Source organism: Piliocolobus tephrosceles, chromosome 9 (assembly GCF_002776525.5).
Source record: "Piliocolobus tephrosceles isolate RC106 chromosome 9, ASM277652v3, whole genome shotgun sequence".
NCBI lineage: Eukaryota > Metazoa > Chordata > Mammalia > Primates > Cercopithecidae > Piliocolobus > Piliocolobus tephrosceles.
The window spans coordinates 34,547,803-34,563,288 of NC_045442.1; the positions used below are offsets into that span (position 1 = coordinate 34,547,803).

The following is a 15,486-nucleotide window of genomic DNA, read 5'->3' on the forward strand; positions in this document are numbered from 1 at the left end:
CAGGCTTTGTTCATTTCTTTTTCTTCTTTTTTCTTTTGGTTTCTCTTGCTTCATTTCATTCATTTGATCCTCAATCACTGATACTCTTTCTTCCAGTTGATCGAGTCGGTTACTGAAGGTTGTGCATTTGTCACGTATTTCTCGTGTCATGGTTTTCATCTCTGTCATTTCGTTTATGACCTTCTCTGCATTAATTATTCTAGCTGTCAATTCTTCCATTCTTTTTTCAAGATTTTTAGTTTCTTTGCACTGGGTACGTAATTCCTCCTTGAGCTCTGAGTATTTTGATGTCCTGAAGCCTTCTTCTCTCATCTCGTCAAAGTCATTCTCTGACCAGCTTTGATCCATTGCTGGCTATGGGCTGCGCTCCTTTGCAGGGAGAGATGTGCTCTTATTTTTTGAATTTCCAGCTTTTCTGCCCTGCTTTTTCCCCATCTTTGTGGTTTTATCTGCCTCTGGCCGTTGATGATGGTGACGTACTGATGGGGTTTTGGTGTAGGTGTCCTTCCTGTTTGATAGTTTTCCTTCTAACAGTCAGGACCCTCAGCTGTAGGTCTGTTGGAGATTGCTTGAGATCCACTCCAGACCCTGTTTGCCTGGGTATCAGCAGCAGAGGTTGCAGAAGATAGAATATTGCTGAACAGCGAGTGTACCTGTCTGATTCTTACTTTGGAAGCTTCCTCTCAGGGGTGTACTCCACCCTGTGAGGTGTGGGGTGTCAGACTGCCCCTAGTGGGGGATGTCTCCCAGTTAGGCTACTCAGGGGTCAGGGACCCACTTGAGCAGGCAGACTGTCCCTTCTCAGATCTCAACCTCCGTGTTGGGAGATCCACTGCTCTCTTCAAAGCTGTCAGACAGAGTCGTTTGCATCTGCAAAGGTTTCTGCTGCCCTTTTTTTTTGTTGTTGTTGTTGTTTAGCTGTGCCCTGTTCCTAGAGGTGGAGTCTACAGAGACAGGCAGGCTTCCTTGAGCTGCTGTGAGGTCCACCCAGTTTGAGCTTCCCGGCGGCTTTGTGTACCTACTTAAGCCTCAGCAATGGCGGGCGTCCCTCCCCCAGCCTCGCTGCTGCCTTGCGGTTAGATCACAGACTGCTGTGTTAGCAATGAGGGAGGCTCTGTGGGTGTGGGACCCTCCCGGCCAGGTGTCGGATATATTCTCCTGGTGTGCCCGTTTGCTTAAAGCACAGTATTGGGGTGGGAGTTACCCGATTTTCCAGGTGTTGTGTGTTTCAGTTCCCCTGGCTAGGAAACGGGATTCCCTTCCCCCTTGCGGTTCCTAGGTGAGGTGATGCCTCGCCCTGCTTCAGCTCTCGCTGGTTGGGCTGCAGCAGCTGACCAGCACCGATTGTCCGGCACTCCCTAGTGAGATGACCCCAGTACCTCAGTTGAAAATGCAGAAATCGCTGGTCTTCTGTGTCGCTCGCGTTGGGAGTTGGAGACTGGAGCTGTTCCTATTTGGCCATCTTGCTCCGCCCCCCCCCTTTTTTTTTTGACAGAGTCTCCCTGTATTGTCCAGGGTGGAGTGGAGTGCAGTGGCGCAATCTCAGCTCACTGCAACCTCCGCCTCCTGGGTTAAGCGATTCTCCTGCCTCAGCCTGCCAAGTAGCTGGGACTACAGGTGCATGCCACCATGCCTGGCTAGTTTTTTGTGTTTTTAGTAGAGACGGGGTTTCACCATATTGGTCAGGCTGGTCTTGAACTCCTGACCTCGTGGTCTGCTTGCGTTGGCCTCCCAAAGTGCTGGGATTACAGGCATGAGCCACCACACCCGGCCAAAGCATTCTGTGTGATTTTTTTTCTTTTTGAGGAAGCTGTTTTCTGGAGACTACATCTGCTTTGAATGAAAATCATACCGAAGTATAAAAAGCAGTATGGAAAAATAATTGGGGAAAAAGCAGATCTGCCATGACTCCAGACCTCCTGTCCTCTCTTCAGTGACTCAAAAAATATTTCTGGATTGAAAGAATGATTACTGAGTCAGAATTAAACTATTTTACTGGAGGTACATGAAAAATAGCAGAAAAAACCATGACCAGGTGAGCCATAGATCGGCAGCTCTAACTTGAGCTGAGTAGGCTGGCTGGCAGGTGAATTTAAAAATAGACCAAGTATCCTAAATACACATGCTGGAGCTATCACCTGGTCTTTAGCACGAGGTAGAGAGAATGACCTTCATAGTTACTAGTATTCAAAATTGTATTATAATACTTTTTCACATGGAAAATGGTAAGATATCTTAAGAAAAGGCCCCAGGAGGTAAATAAGTCCTGAAGGTTAGTTGGGAAGGAGAATTGAGGAGTGAGAATCTTAAATGATGTCAGAGAGAGCTAAGGAACAGATAGATCTCCCAAGAATTTGGAAATGACCAGAGGAACTTTCAGGATATGTCATGGAGTTGGAGAGCCTTCTGATTGATTACTTATGCATCTCTTTAGGCTAATAAAAATGTTGGTAGCTTATTAATTCTGTCATTTTGGGTGAAACAAGACTTTGATGGTGTATTATTTTTTGTTTTGTTTTAGTTTTTGCTGCCTGCCTTCTTTCTTTCTTTTTGTAGACATTGTTCGAAGTGATGTTGCCTTAGATAAACAGAAAGGCTGCAAGATTGCCCAGCACCCTGATGTTATGCTGGAGCTCCAAAGGGAGAAGGCAGCTCAGATGCATCTGGTTCTTCTAAAGGAGCAATTCTCCAATACTTACAGTAATCTCATATTAACAGGTAAGGCTATTGGAGTTGGTTGAAATCTTAGAGCATTCAGTTAGTAACTTGTTATTTGGGGTACACATCTGTCTGTCTACACCTAGTATATCACTTTTTAAATTGTATTGACTTGTCTTTCTATTACAAATATTCCTTGTATTTTGCAGATATATTTTAGTTTGAAGTTATGGGCGATTCAACATGTGTTTTCTTCTCAAAACACAGAACCAATGAAAACCTAATGAAGCCTTTAAAAATGTGACTTTCTAGATGTGTGCCAGTAGATTTGAGAGAATACTAAATTTGGTGTCTTTTAAGAAGCAGCTATTTTCCTCTTTCTGTGTATGCCCTTTCTATGAACCCAGTGAATATAAAGATGAAATGTAAAAGAGATAATGGTCTTCAGGCAGAGCAGAGAATGTTCTATTCTTGGTGGAGTTTGGAAATATCTGGGGAATTTGATTTTCTTTTTAAGAACAAAGAGGCTATGAGACTGAGTCATGCTCCCTTACATCCTTGGTTCTAGGAGGAAAGTGAATATGTGTCAGGGCTGCAAGGAGAATCAACTTTTTTCAGGGCTGCTTGCAAACTTGCTGGTAATGAGCAAACGAGCTGCATGCTTTTGTCAGGCTTTGGGAAAGATTGTAATAGCAGAATATTATGTGAGAATCATTAAGGATTTGAGATGAACTCAGAAGAGCAGTCCAAGTTACCTCCATTTTCTTGAGACCACATAAGGCAGACCTACATTATATTGCTCCAAATAAACAAGTCAAAAGTATGTGTTTTCCCTTGTTTATGAATATTAAAAAATTAAAAGATGGATTTTCTGACAGGCTATGAACATCTCACACTTATTTTTGTAAGCTCTAAGTTAGGAAAACTTTAACTTTTTTTTTTTTACAGACTTCTTGGCATGTCACCAGGAATTGCTGAGTGGCAACCAAATTGTTTTGCTTTTAGAAAAGTAAGAGACTCTTCCAGCTTTTCATCTTGTACCTGGTGAAAAACCCAACAGCATGAGATGAAAGCCAGACTTAAACGTGGCTTTGGTGAGCAGAGAAGGGGATTATGGATTTCATAAGTATAGGCCCTGTTTTTTGCTCTTTGATAGGTCATTAAGAAGGGAAAACTTAAAAGTGATTTATGGCCAATGCATGTATTTCCCTAAATTGGTTAGTGAAACTTGGTTTAAGTTAAGATGTTTGGGAAGAGCATAGATGTTTCTTCAGGTTTTTTCAGTCAACCTCATATGTATGTGTGCATGTGTGTTTATAAGTGTGTGTGTGTGTGTGTGTGTGTAATATTTTCCAATTCAATGAGTGGAAATGAAATAGTTTTATTCCATCTTTATTCTAATATATTTAGGCACTTGTTAGAGGGGTCAAACCTTGTGTTCTTTAATGTGGCATAGAAAGGGCTTAGGGTAATTCTAACCCCTAAACCGAGGCTCCAGAGTATGGCTTGGAGGCATATTATCTTTGAAAACGCAAGTGTTCTATTGAGTTTAGTGGAATCTTTTCTAATTCTCAGTAACATAATCCCTTTGGATGTTTATTCGCAGTTCAAACTGTTGGAATCAACATTGTCAACTTTTACCCTGACAACTTGCTTACTTTCTACTAAACAAACTTACCCTAGAGAAGAGCCTCTTTCCTGCTCTCACTTCTACTAAGCTGCTTCAAAGAGTCCTCAGGCATTTTCCACATTTTTCACCCAAATGCCTGTGCAGAGGTGGTACCTTGCTGCAGGCAGAGCATTTTGCATGTCCTGGTTTGTTTACATGAAAGTTCAAAAGGTTTTGATTCCAGGTGTTGGGAAGAGATGGAGCCATTTCAGTTTAACACCAATGGTAAAACTATTTTAATTTCCTTTAACTAAGTCTTTGATTTTACACAGTGTGGTTTTCTAATTGTTATGAAGTTTAATCCTTGATTTCTTGTATAAATCTTGAGAACATGGTCTCCAGACAGCTAAACATAATATTTAAACATAACTAAACTAACTTTTGTAAATATTTCCCTTTTCAGTGATGAATGTATATTGGTAAGGAGGGTGAGGTTGAAGGGGCAGGGACCTCTCAAATGAAGTGACTTTCTTTACCAACACATTCAGAACACATACTCCAGGATTTCTTTCTGTATAAGTCTGGCATAACACTTGAAATATCTGCAATGAAAGTATTTATGTGGGAACACAATGAGGAAACTGGGCCTCTACAATCTCAGAAAGGATCACTTTTTACATCTTTCTCCTCTACCCACCAGTTATTTATAGAATTTCATATGTATGGGTATATAGTAATTGTTTTCTGGTCAGTTACTGGTATATCCTTTATTTTAAAAATGGGACAACTAAGATATTGGTATAGTAGCAAAAATTAAGTGATCGAGTGTTGATGGTTAAAAGCATGTTAAAAATGATAGTTGTTGAGTTCCACGTCACAAGCAAGTCCTCATTCTTTGATGTTCCACCGTTACCTGATGAGCCTGCCAGCTGTTGGTAGGAGAGGCATGGCTTCATATTCTACATTATAGCTAATGATGCCTCTTAAATAGCCACTCCTTTACTCCAGATAAGGGCAAATTGTATTCTAGCTTTGAAGGTCTTTTAACCATTTAATAAAAGAAAACAACTCTATAATTGTTAGTGATAGCCCAGTTAAGGGAAATAAAAACTAATAAAATTTAATGTATATACCTTGTTGAAGTATTCCTTATTGCATTATATTTGTAGAAAAGTAGATTCTTTTAATATATTTTTTGCATAGTTTTAAACTTGTCTTAATGTTTTCATGTCAATGGTTTACATGATACTGGAAATAATGTTAGCCTCGCCTAGCCTAGAGGGTTTTTAAAGTAAACTCTAAGGTTACAGGGAGATGATGGAGTAATTCCAGTAGAGCATCAGTGATGGAACTGTTTTAAATGGTGATGAGTCATGTACTGCACTTTTCCCACTGACTCACCTATGGGGGCGTATATGTTTGTCCTGCAGTTTCTTGAGCTGGAGAGTGTTGTTATTGTGCATGTCACTCAAGGAGTGGCTAATGAGAGAGAGAATTGGGGAGGAGACTTTAGAAAAAGAACAAGAATCAGATGTGTTCTTTGTGCTCTCATGATTCCTAATATAACAATGCTCTATACATTTGTTGAAAATGTTCTGCTGTGTAAATAATAATTCATTAGAAGACTAATTTTTTTTCTTTTTTTTTTTTTTTGAGACAGAGTCTCACTCTGTCACCCAGGCTGGAGTGCAGTGGCATAATCTCTGCTCATTGCAACCTCCATCTCCTGGGTTCAAGCGATTCTTCTGCCTCAGCCTCCAGAGTAGCTGGGACTACAGGTGAATGCCACCACGCCCAGCTAATTTTTGTATTTTTAGTAGAGATGGGGTTTCACCATATTGGCCAGGCTGGTCTCAAACTCCTGACCTTGTGATCTGCCCGCCCTGGCCTCCCAAAGTGCTGGGATTACAGGCATGAGCCACTGCACCCAGCCAGATGACTACTTTTTAGGTATAATATTGACATGTATTAAATAACTTTTATGGGTTTGAATTCAGTTGTCTCCCTTAATCTTGCTCCCTCCCCTTGAGGTATAAATTGAACTTTTGAGGTAGATCCTTGTGCTGTAATCAAATGAAAAACATAAAAGTTAAGTCAACCTTATGGGGAAACAACATTTCTAGGATTTTGTTTAGAACATAAACTCCTAGAGGGCAAGGAATATCATATGTGTGCAGCATTCTGGATTGCATGTAAAGCATAGTGAATGATCCTGAAATGAGGCCAAATTTCTAAAAATTTATTTGTGTTGAGAAAGTCATCTAGTCAACCGTCTGTATCCAGACAGCTTGAAACTGTAGCCATTATAGATGGATGGCGTTACACAGGACGCTTTCTAATATTCCTTTATGAGGATTCTTATCATGTGTTGGCTGCCATTTTTGGTTTTCTACCTCTTCATTCAGTCATTAGACTCCAAACTAGACTGAGATTCCAGTGGTTGGCTTTAGAGTGTTACTGTGGCAAATAAATTAAGCAGAGACTTCCACTTCCAGTTATGGCCCATTCTGTTAACTTCAATTGAGCAAAAGTGTGCAAATCAGTGAAACAAGGACTGTTCTTTCAGTTAGCACAAACCATAATTATCTGGGGACTATTGCTACTTTATGAAAGTAAAATAATGTTTGAAAAATCACCTTGAAAAGTGATTATGTAGCACTGTGTGCTATTTATTTGCATGTTTATTAAAATACTATAGAGTGATGTGGGTTATATCACCATTATTTTACTTTGTCTGATAAAGTTGGATGCAAATGCCAGGGGGATAAAACTTGATATTAAGTAGTCTGCGATCCAGGAGTTTGGGTTGTGCTGTACATCCAATCACACCCACCTGGGTTCATATCGATACACAAATGTATTTTCCTACAAAGCAGAAAGTAAGTGAAGTAGATGGTTCCTTGTCTCCTGACACTAATGTAAAATGTGACTCTTCCAGAGGTCTAAAGATTTTGTCACGTGTGTGTGTGTGTGTGTGTGTGTGTGTGTGTGTGTATATATATATATATCCTAAACTTTCTAGGGAAATTTTTCAATATAAAAACTTATAGACTAGCCCCTGCAATGGTGAAAGACATGTTTTAGAACTAACTGATAAATGAAATCCTTGTATTCATGCTTTATAAGTAATAAATCTAGTAAACATCATAACTATTCAAGCACACTTGATGGGATTTTTAGTGTAATTTTTAATAACACATACATATATTTAACCTCTTTTCAGTTTTAGTTTTATTTGTTCATTATTTTTTATTATTTATTTATTTAAAATATCAACAGCTTTAGGGGTACAAGTGGTTTTTGGTTTTATGGATGAATTGTATAGTGGTGAAGTCTGAGATTTTAGTGCACCTGTCACTTGAGTAGTGTACATTCTACCCAATATCTAGTTTTTTGTCCTTTCCCTTTCTCCTGCTTCTGAGTTTCCAGTGTCCATTAAACCACTCTGCATGCCTTTGCAAACCCATAGCTTAGCTCTTTCTTTTAAGTGAGAATATACGTTACTTGGTTTTCCATTCCTGAGTTATTGCACTTAGAACTATGAACTCCAGCTCCGTGGAAGTTGCTGCAAAAGACATCATTTTATTCTTTGTTATGGCTGAGTAGTATTTCATGGTGTATATGTCCCATTTTCTTTATCCACTCATTGATCAATGGGCCCTTAGGGTGGTTCCAAATCTTTATAATTGTAAATTGTACTGCAATAAACATATATATGAAGGTGTCTTTTTGATATAGTGGTTTCTTTTCCTTTGGGTAGATACCTAGTAGTGGGGTTGTTGGATTGCATACATTCAGCCTCTTTTTTCAAAAATTATTATACTACAAGTTCTGGGGTACATGTGCAGAACGTGCAGTTTTGTTACATAGGTATACATGTGCCATGGTGGCTTGCTGCACTCATCAACCTGTCACCTACATTAGGTATTTCTCCTAATGTTATCCCTCCCCTAGACCCCCCACCCACCAAAAGGGCCCAGTGTATGATGTTCCCATCCCCATATCCATGTATTCTCATTGTTCAACTCCCACTTATGAGAGAGAACATGCGGTGTTTGGTTTTCTGTTCTTGTGACAGTTTGCCGAGAATGATGGTTTCCAGCTTCATCTATGTCCCTGCAAAGGACATGAACTCATCCATTTTTATGGCTGCATAGTATTCCATGGTGTATATATGCCACATTTTCTTTATCCAGTCTATTATTGATGGAAAATTGGGTTGGTTCCAAGTCTTTCCTATTGTAAATAGTGCCACAATAAACATATGTGTGCATGTGTCTTTATAGTAGAATGATTTGTAATCATAAGTAGCTCTTATTATTTTGAGTTACGTTCCATCAATACCCAGTTTATTGAGAGATTTTTAGCATGAAGTGGTGTTGAATTTTGTCGAATGCCTTTTCTGCATCTATTGAGATACTCATGTGGTTTTTGTGAGTGGTTCTGTTTATGTGATGGATTACGTTTATTGATTTGCGTATGTTGAACCAGCCTTGCATCTCAGGGATGAAGCCGACTTGATCGCGGTGGATAAGCTTTAGGATGTGCTGCTGGATTAGGTTTGCCAGTATTTTATTGAGGATTTTCACATTGATGTTCATCAGGGATATTGGCCTGAAAGTTTCTTTTTATGTTGTGTTTCTTTGCCAGGTTTTGGTATCAGGATGATGCTGGGCTCATAAAATGAGTTAGGGAGGATTCCCTCTTTTTCTGTTGTTTGGAATAGTTTCAGAAGGAATGGTACCTGTTCCTTTTTGTACCTCTGGTAGAATTCGACTGTGAATCTGTCTGATTCTGGGCTTTTTTTGGTTGGTAGGCTATTAATTACTGCTTCAATTCCCAAACTTGTTATTGGTTTATTCAGGGATTCGACTTCTCCAAGTTTAGACTTGGGAGGGTGTATGTGTCCAGGAATTTATTCATTTCTTCTAGATTTTCTAGTTTATTTGCATAGAGGTGTTTATAGTATTCTCTGATGGTAGTTTGTATTTCTGTGGGAATAGTGATGAAATCCCCTATATCATTTTTTATTGTGCCTATTTGATTCTTCTCTCATTTCTTTTTTATTAGTCTGGCTAGTGGTCTATCTATTTTGTTGATCTTTTCAAAAAACAGTTCCTGGATTCATTGATTTTTTTGAAGCATTTTTCATGTCACTATCTCCTTCAGCTCTGCTCTGATCTTAGTTATTACTTGTCTTCTGCTAGATTTTGAATTTGTTTGCTGTTGCTTCTCTAGTTCTTTAAATTTTGATGTTAGGGTGTCAATTTTTGATCTTTCCTGCTTTCTCTTGTGGGCATTTAGTGCTATAAATTTCTTTCTATACACTGCTTTAGCTGTATCCTAGAGATTCTGGTACTTTGTGTCTTCATTCTTATTGGTTTCAAAGAACATCTTTATTTCTGCCTTCATTTCGTTATTTACCCAGTAGTCATTTAGGAGCAGGTTGTTTAGTTTCCATGTAGTTGTGCGATTTTGAGTGATTTTCTTAATCCTGAGTTCTATTTTGATTGTGCTGTGGTTTGGGAGACTGTTTGTTATGATTTCCATTCTTTTGCATCTGCCGAGGAGTGTTTTACTTCCAATTATGTGGTCAATTTTAGAATAACTGCGATGTGGTGCTGAGAAGAATATATATTCTGTTGATTTGGGGTGGAGAGTTCTTGAGATGTCTATTAGGTCCGCTTGGTCCAGAGTTGAATTCAAGTCCTGAATATCTTTGTTAATTTTCTGTCTCATTGATCTGTCTAATATTGACAGTGGGGTATTAAAGTCTCCTACTATTATTGTGTGGGGGTCTATGTGTCTTTGTAGATTTCTAAGTCAAGCTTGCTTTATGAATCTGAGTGCTCCTGTATTGGATGCCTGTATATTTAGGATAGTTAGCTCTTCTTGCTGCATTGATCCCCTTACCATTATGTATTGCCCTTCTTTGTCCTTTTGATCCTTGTTGGTTATAAAGTCTGATTTATCAGAGATTAACATTGCAACTCCTGTATTTTTTTTTCTTTCCATTTGCTTGGTAAATATTCCTCCATCCCTTTATTTTGAGCCCATGTGTGTCTTTGCATGTGAGCTGGGTCTCCTAAATACAGCATACTGATGGGTCTTGACTCTTTATCCAATTTGCCAGTTCGTGTCTTTTAATTGGGGCATTTAGTCCTTTTACATTTAAGGTTAATATTATGTGTGAATTTGATCCTGTCATTATGATGCTAGCTGGTTGTTTTGCTCATTAGTTGATACAGTTTCTTCATAGTGTTGATGCTCTTACAATTTGGTATGTTTTTGCAGTGGCTTGTACTAGTTGTTCCTTTCCGTGTTTAGTGTTTCCTTCAGGAACACTTGTAAGGCAAGCCTGGTGGTGACAAAATCTCTCATCATTTGCTTGTCTGTAAAGGATTTTATTTCTTCTTCACTTATGAAACTTAGTTTGGCTGGATATGAAATTCTGGGTTGAAAATTCTTTTCTTTAAGAATGTTGAATATTGGTCCCCACTCTTTTCTGGCTTGTAGGGTTTCTTCAGAGAGATATCCTGTTAGTCTGATGGGCTTCCCTTTGTGGGTAACCCAACTTTTCTCTATGGCTGCACTTAACATTTTTTCCTTCATTTCAACCTTAGTGAATCTGACGATTATGTGTCTTGGGGTTGCTCTTCTCAAGGAGTATCTTTGTGGTGTTCTCTGCATTTCTTGAATTTGAATGTTGTCCTGTCTTGCTAGGTTGGGGAAGTTCTCCTGAATAATATTCTGAAGAGTGTTTTCTAACTTGGTTCCATTCTCCTCGCCACTTTCAGGTACACCAATCAACCGTAGATTTGGTCTTTTCACATAGTCCCATATTTCTTGGAGGTTTTTTCGTTTCTTTTTATTCTTTTTTCTCTAATCTTGTCTTCTCTGTTTCATTAAGTTGATCTTCAATTACTGATATCCTTTCTTTTGCTTGATTGATTCGGCTATTGAAACTGGTGTATGGTTCACGAAGTTCTTGTGCTGTGTTTTTCAGCTCCATCGGGTCGTTTATGTTCTTTTCTAAGCTGATTATTCTAGTTAGTAATTTGTCTAACCTTTTTTCAAGGTTCTTAGCTTCCTTACATTGGGTTAGAACATGCTCCTTTAGCTCGGAGGAGTTTGCTGTTACCCACCTTCTGAAGCCTACTTCTGTCTGTTTGTCAAACTCATTCTCCATCCAGTTTTGTTCCCTTGCTGGAGAGAAGTTGTGATCCTTTGGAGGAGAAGCAGCGTTCTGGTTTGTTGAATTTTCAGCCTTTTTGCACTGGTTTCTCCCCATCTTTGTGGATTTATTTACCTTTGGTCTTTGATGTTGGTGACCTTCAGATGGGGTCTTTGAGTGGACATGCTATTCTTTTCTGTTTGTTAGTTTTCTTTCTGATAGTCAGGCCCCTCTGCTGCTGGTCTGCTGGAGTTTGCTGGAGGCCCACTCCTGACCATGTTTGCCTAGGTATCACCAGCAGAGGCTGCAGAACCTCTGCTGCCTGATCTTCCCTCTGGAAGCTTCGTCCCAGAGGGGAACCTGCCAAATGCCAACCAGAGTTCTCCTGTATGAGGTGTCTGTTAGCCCCTACTGGGAGGTGTCTCCCAGTCAGGATACATGGAGGTCAGGGACCCACTTGAGGAGGCAGTCTGGTACTTAGCAGAGCTTGAATGCTGTGCTGGGACGTACACTGCTCTCTTCAGAGCCGTCAGGCAGGGGCATTTAAGTTTGCTGAAACTGCGCCCACAGCTGCCCCTTTCCCCAGGTGTTCTGTCCCAGGGAGATGGGTGTTTTAGCTGTAAGTCCCTGACTGGGGCTGCTGCCTTTTTTTCAGAGATACCCTGCCTAGAGAAGGGAAATCTGGCAATATGGCCACAGCAGCCATGCTGAGCTGCAGTGGGCTCTGCCCAGTTTGAACTTTCAGAGGGTTTGTTTACACTGTGAGCATAAAACCACCTACTCAAGCCTCAGCAATGGTGGACGCCCCTCCCCTCACCAAGCTCGTGCATCCTAGGTCAATCTCAGACTGCAGCTGTGCTGGCAGTGAGATTTTCAAGCCAGTGGATCTTGGTTTGCTGGGCTCCGTAGGGGTGGGACCCGCTGAGCCAGACTTCTTGACTCCCTGGCTTCAGCACCCCTTTCCAAGGGAGTGAACAGTTCTGTGTCGCTGGCGTTCCAAGAGCCATTGGGTTATGGAAAAAAATAACTCCTGCAGCTAATTTCGTGTCTGCCCAAATGGCCACCCAGTTTTTTACTTGAAACCCAGGCCCTGGTGGGGTAGGGACCAGAGGAAATCTCCTGGTTTGCGGGTGTTGAAAACCGTGGGACAAGTGCAATATCTGTGCCTGAGTTTCTCAGGCTCAGTCCCTCACGGCTTCCCTTGGGTTGGGGAGAAAATTCCCCGACCCCTTGTGCTTCCTGGGTGAGGTGATGCCCCATCCTCCTTCATCTTGCTCTCTGTGGGCTGCACCTACTGTCCAACCAGACCCAATGAGATGAAACAGTTACCTCATTTGAAATGCAGAAATCACCTGCCTTCTGCATCATCGATCTCGCTGGGAGATGCAGACCGGAGCTGTTCCTATTTGGCCATCTTGCCAGCAATCCCCCATTCAGCCTCTTTTAAATGATTCTTGTGATTCTGGATTTCAGGATTCCTGAATCAAAATCAAAGAGTTCATTTTTTACATTTTATTAATTTCATTTCAATAGTTTTTGGGGAACAGGTGGTTTTTGGTTACATGCATAAATTCTTTACTTGTAATTTCTTTCTTTCTTTTTTTTGAGACAGAATTTCTCTCTTGTTGCCCAGGCTGGAGTGCAATGGTACGATCTTGGCTCTCTGCAACCTCTGTCTCCCAGGTTCAAGTGATTCTCCTGCTTCAGCCTCCCGAGTGGCTGGGATTACAAGCATGTGCCACCACATCTGGCTAATTTTTAAATTTTTAGTAGAGATGGAGTTTCATCATATTGGACAGGCTAGTCTTGAACTCTTGCCCTCAGGTGATCCTCCTGCCTCGGCCTCCCAAAGTGCTGGGATTACAGACGTGAGCCACTGTACCCCACATTTAGTTGTGATTTCTGAGATTTTGGTGCACTCATCACCCAAGCAGTGTATACTGTAACCAGTGTGTCATCTTTTATCCCTCATCCCTCTCCAACTCTGAGTCTCCAAAGTCCATTGTATCATTCTTATGCCTTTGCGTCCTCATAACTTAGCTCCCACTTATGAGTGAGAACATATGATGTTTGGTTTTCCAATCCCTGAGTTACTTTACTTACAATAATGGTCTCCAGTTCCATCCAGGTTGCTGCGAATGGTCTTATTTCTTTCCTTTTTATGGCTGAGTAGTATTCCATGGTGTGTGTGTGTGTTTCTGTATACGTATATATACATATATATACACATATATAAGTATATATACATATATATACACATATATAAGTATATATACATATATATACACATATATAAGTATATATACATATATACACATATATAAGTATATATACATATATATACACATATATAAGTATATATCACGTTTTCTTTATCTGCTTGTTGGTATTGAGCATTTAGTCTAGTTCTGTGTTTTTGCAATTGCAAACTGTGCTGCTATAAAATGCATGTGCAAGTGTGTTTTTCAAATAATGACTTCCTTTCCTCTGGGTAGATACCCAGTAGTGGGATTGCTGGGTCAAATGGTAGTTCTGCTTTTAGTTCTTTAAGGAATCTTCACACTGTTTTCCATAGTGGTTGTGTTTTCCATAGTGGTTGTGTTTTTCCTATTCAGTGTGATGTTCACTGTGAGTTTGTCATAGATGGCTTTTATTACATTGAAGCATATCCCTTCTATGTTGATTTTGCTGAGGGTGTTTTAATCATAAAGGGATGCTGGATTTCCTCAAATGCGTTTTCTGTGTCTATTGAGATGATCATATGATTTTTTTTTTTTTTTTTTGAGACAGAGTCTTGCTCTGTCACCCAGGCTGGAGTGCAGTGGCGCGATCTCGGCTCACTGCAAGCTCCGCCTCCCGGGTTCATGCCATTCTTCTGCCTCAACCTCCCGAGTAGCTGGGACTACAGGTGCACACCGCCATGCCCGGCTAATTTTTTTTGTATTTTTAGTAGAGACAGGTTTCACCGTGTTAGCCAGGATGATCTCGATCTCCTGACCTTGTGGTCCGCCCGCCTTGGCCTCCCAGAATGCTGGGATTGCAGGCGTGAGCCACCGCGCCCGGCCAATTTTTGTTTTTAATTCTGTTTATGCGATGTGTCACATTTATTGACTTGTGTATGTTAAACCATCCCTGCATCCTTGATATGAAACCCACTTGATCATGGTATATTATATTTTGATATGCTGTTGGATTTGGTTAGCTAGTATTTTTTTGAGGATTTTTGGATCTATGTTCATCAGGGATATTGGTCTGCAGTTTTTTGTTTTTGTTATGTCCTTTCCTGGTTTTGGTATCAAGGTGATACTGGCTTCATAGAATGATTAAGGAAGGGTTCCCTCTTTCTTTATCTTGTGGAATAGTGTCAGTAGGATTGCTACCAATTATTTGAATGTTCAATAGAATTCAGCTGAGAATCTGTCTTCTCCTGGACATTTTTTTGTTGTTGTTGGTGATTTTTAATTACCATTTCAATCTCACTACTTGTTATTGGTCTGTTTAGAGTTTCTATTTCTTTCTGATTTAATCTAGGAGGGTTGTAGACTTCCAGGAATTTATCCATCTCCTGTAGATTTTCTAGTTTGTGCACTTAAAGGTGTTCATGGTAGCCTTGAATTATCTTTTGCATTTCTGTGGTATTGGTTGTAATATCTCCCATTGCATTTCTAATTGAGCTTATTTGGATCTTCTCTCTTCTTTTCTTGGTTTGTCTCACTAATGATGTATCAATTTTGTTTATCTTTTCAAAGAACCAGCTTTTTGTTTCTTTTATCATTTTTTGCTTTCAATTTCATGTAATTCTTCTCTGATCTTTATTTCTTTTTTCTGCTTGGTTTGGGTTTGGTTTGTTCTCATTTCTTTAGTTCCTCGAAGTATGATCTTAGATTGTCTATTTGTAGTCTTTCAGACTTTTTCATGTAGGCATTTGATGCTATGAACTTTCCTCTTAACATTGCTTTAGCTGTATCCCAGAGGTTTTGATAAGTCGAATCACTGTTATGATTCAGTTCAAAGAATTTTAAATTTCCATCTTGATTTCATTGTT

General features: G+C 40.0%; 1 protein-coding gene across 4 annotated transcripts in view; it reads left to right on the plus strand.

Moving 5' to 3' along the window:
* HPSE2 (heparanase 2 (inactive)) overlaps positions 1 to 15,486 on the plus strand; it is a 795,759-nt gene that overhangs the window by 95,518 nt on the left and 684,755 nt on the right. For 3 of the 4 annotated variants that reach the window (XM_023206177.2, XM_023206179.2, XM_023206178.1), the window contains exon 3: positions 2,557 to 2,718. The exons of the other annotated variant lie outside the window; for it this stretch is intronic. In XM_023206177.2, the coding sequence (XP_023061945.1) occupies positions 2,557 to 2,718 (162 nt within the window). The remainder of the gene's footprint in view (positions 1 to 2,556; positions 2,719 to 15,486) is intronic. 4 annotated transcript variants of the gene reach the window in all.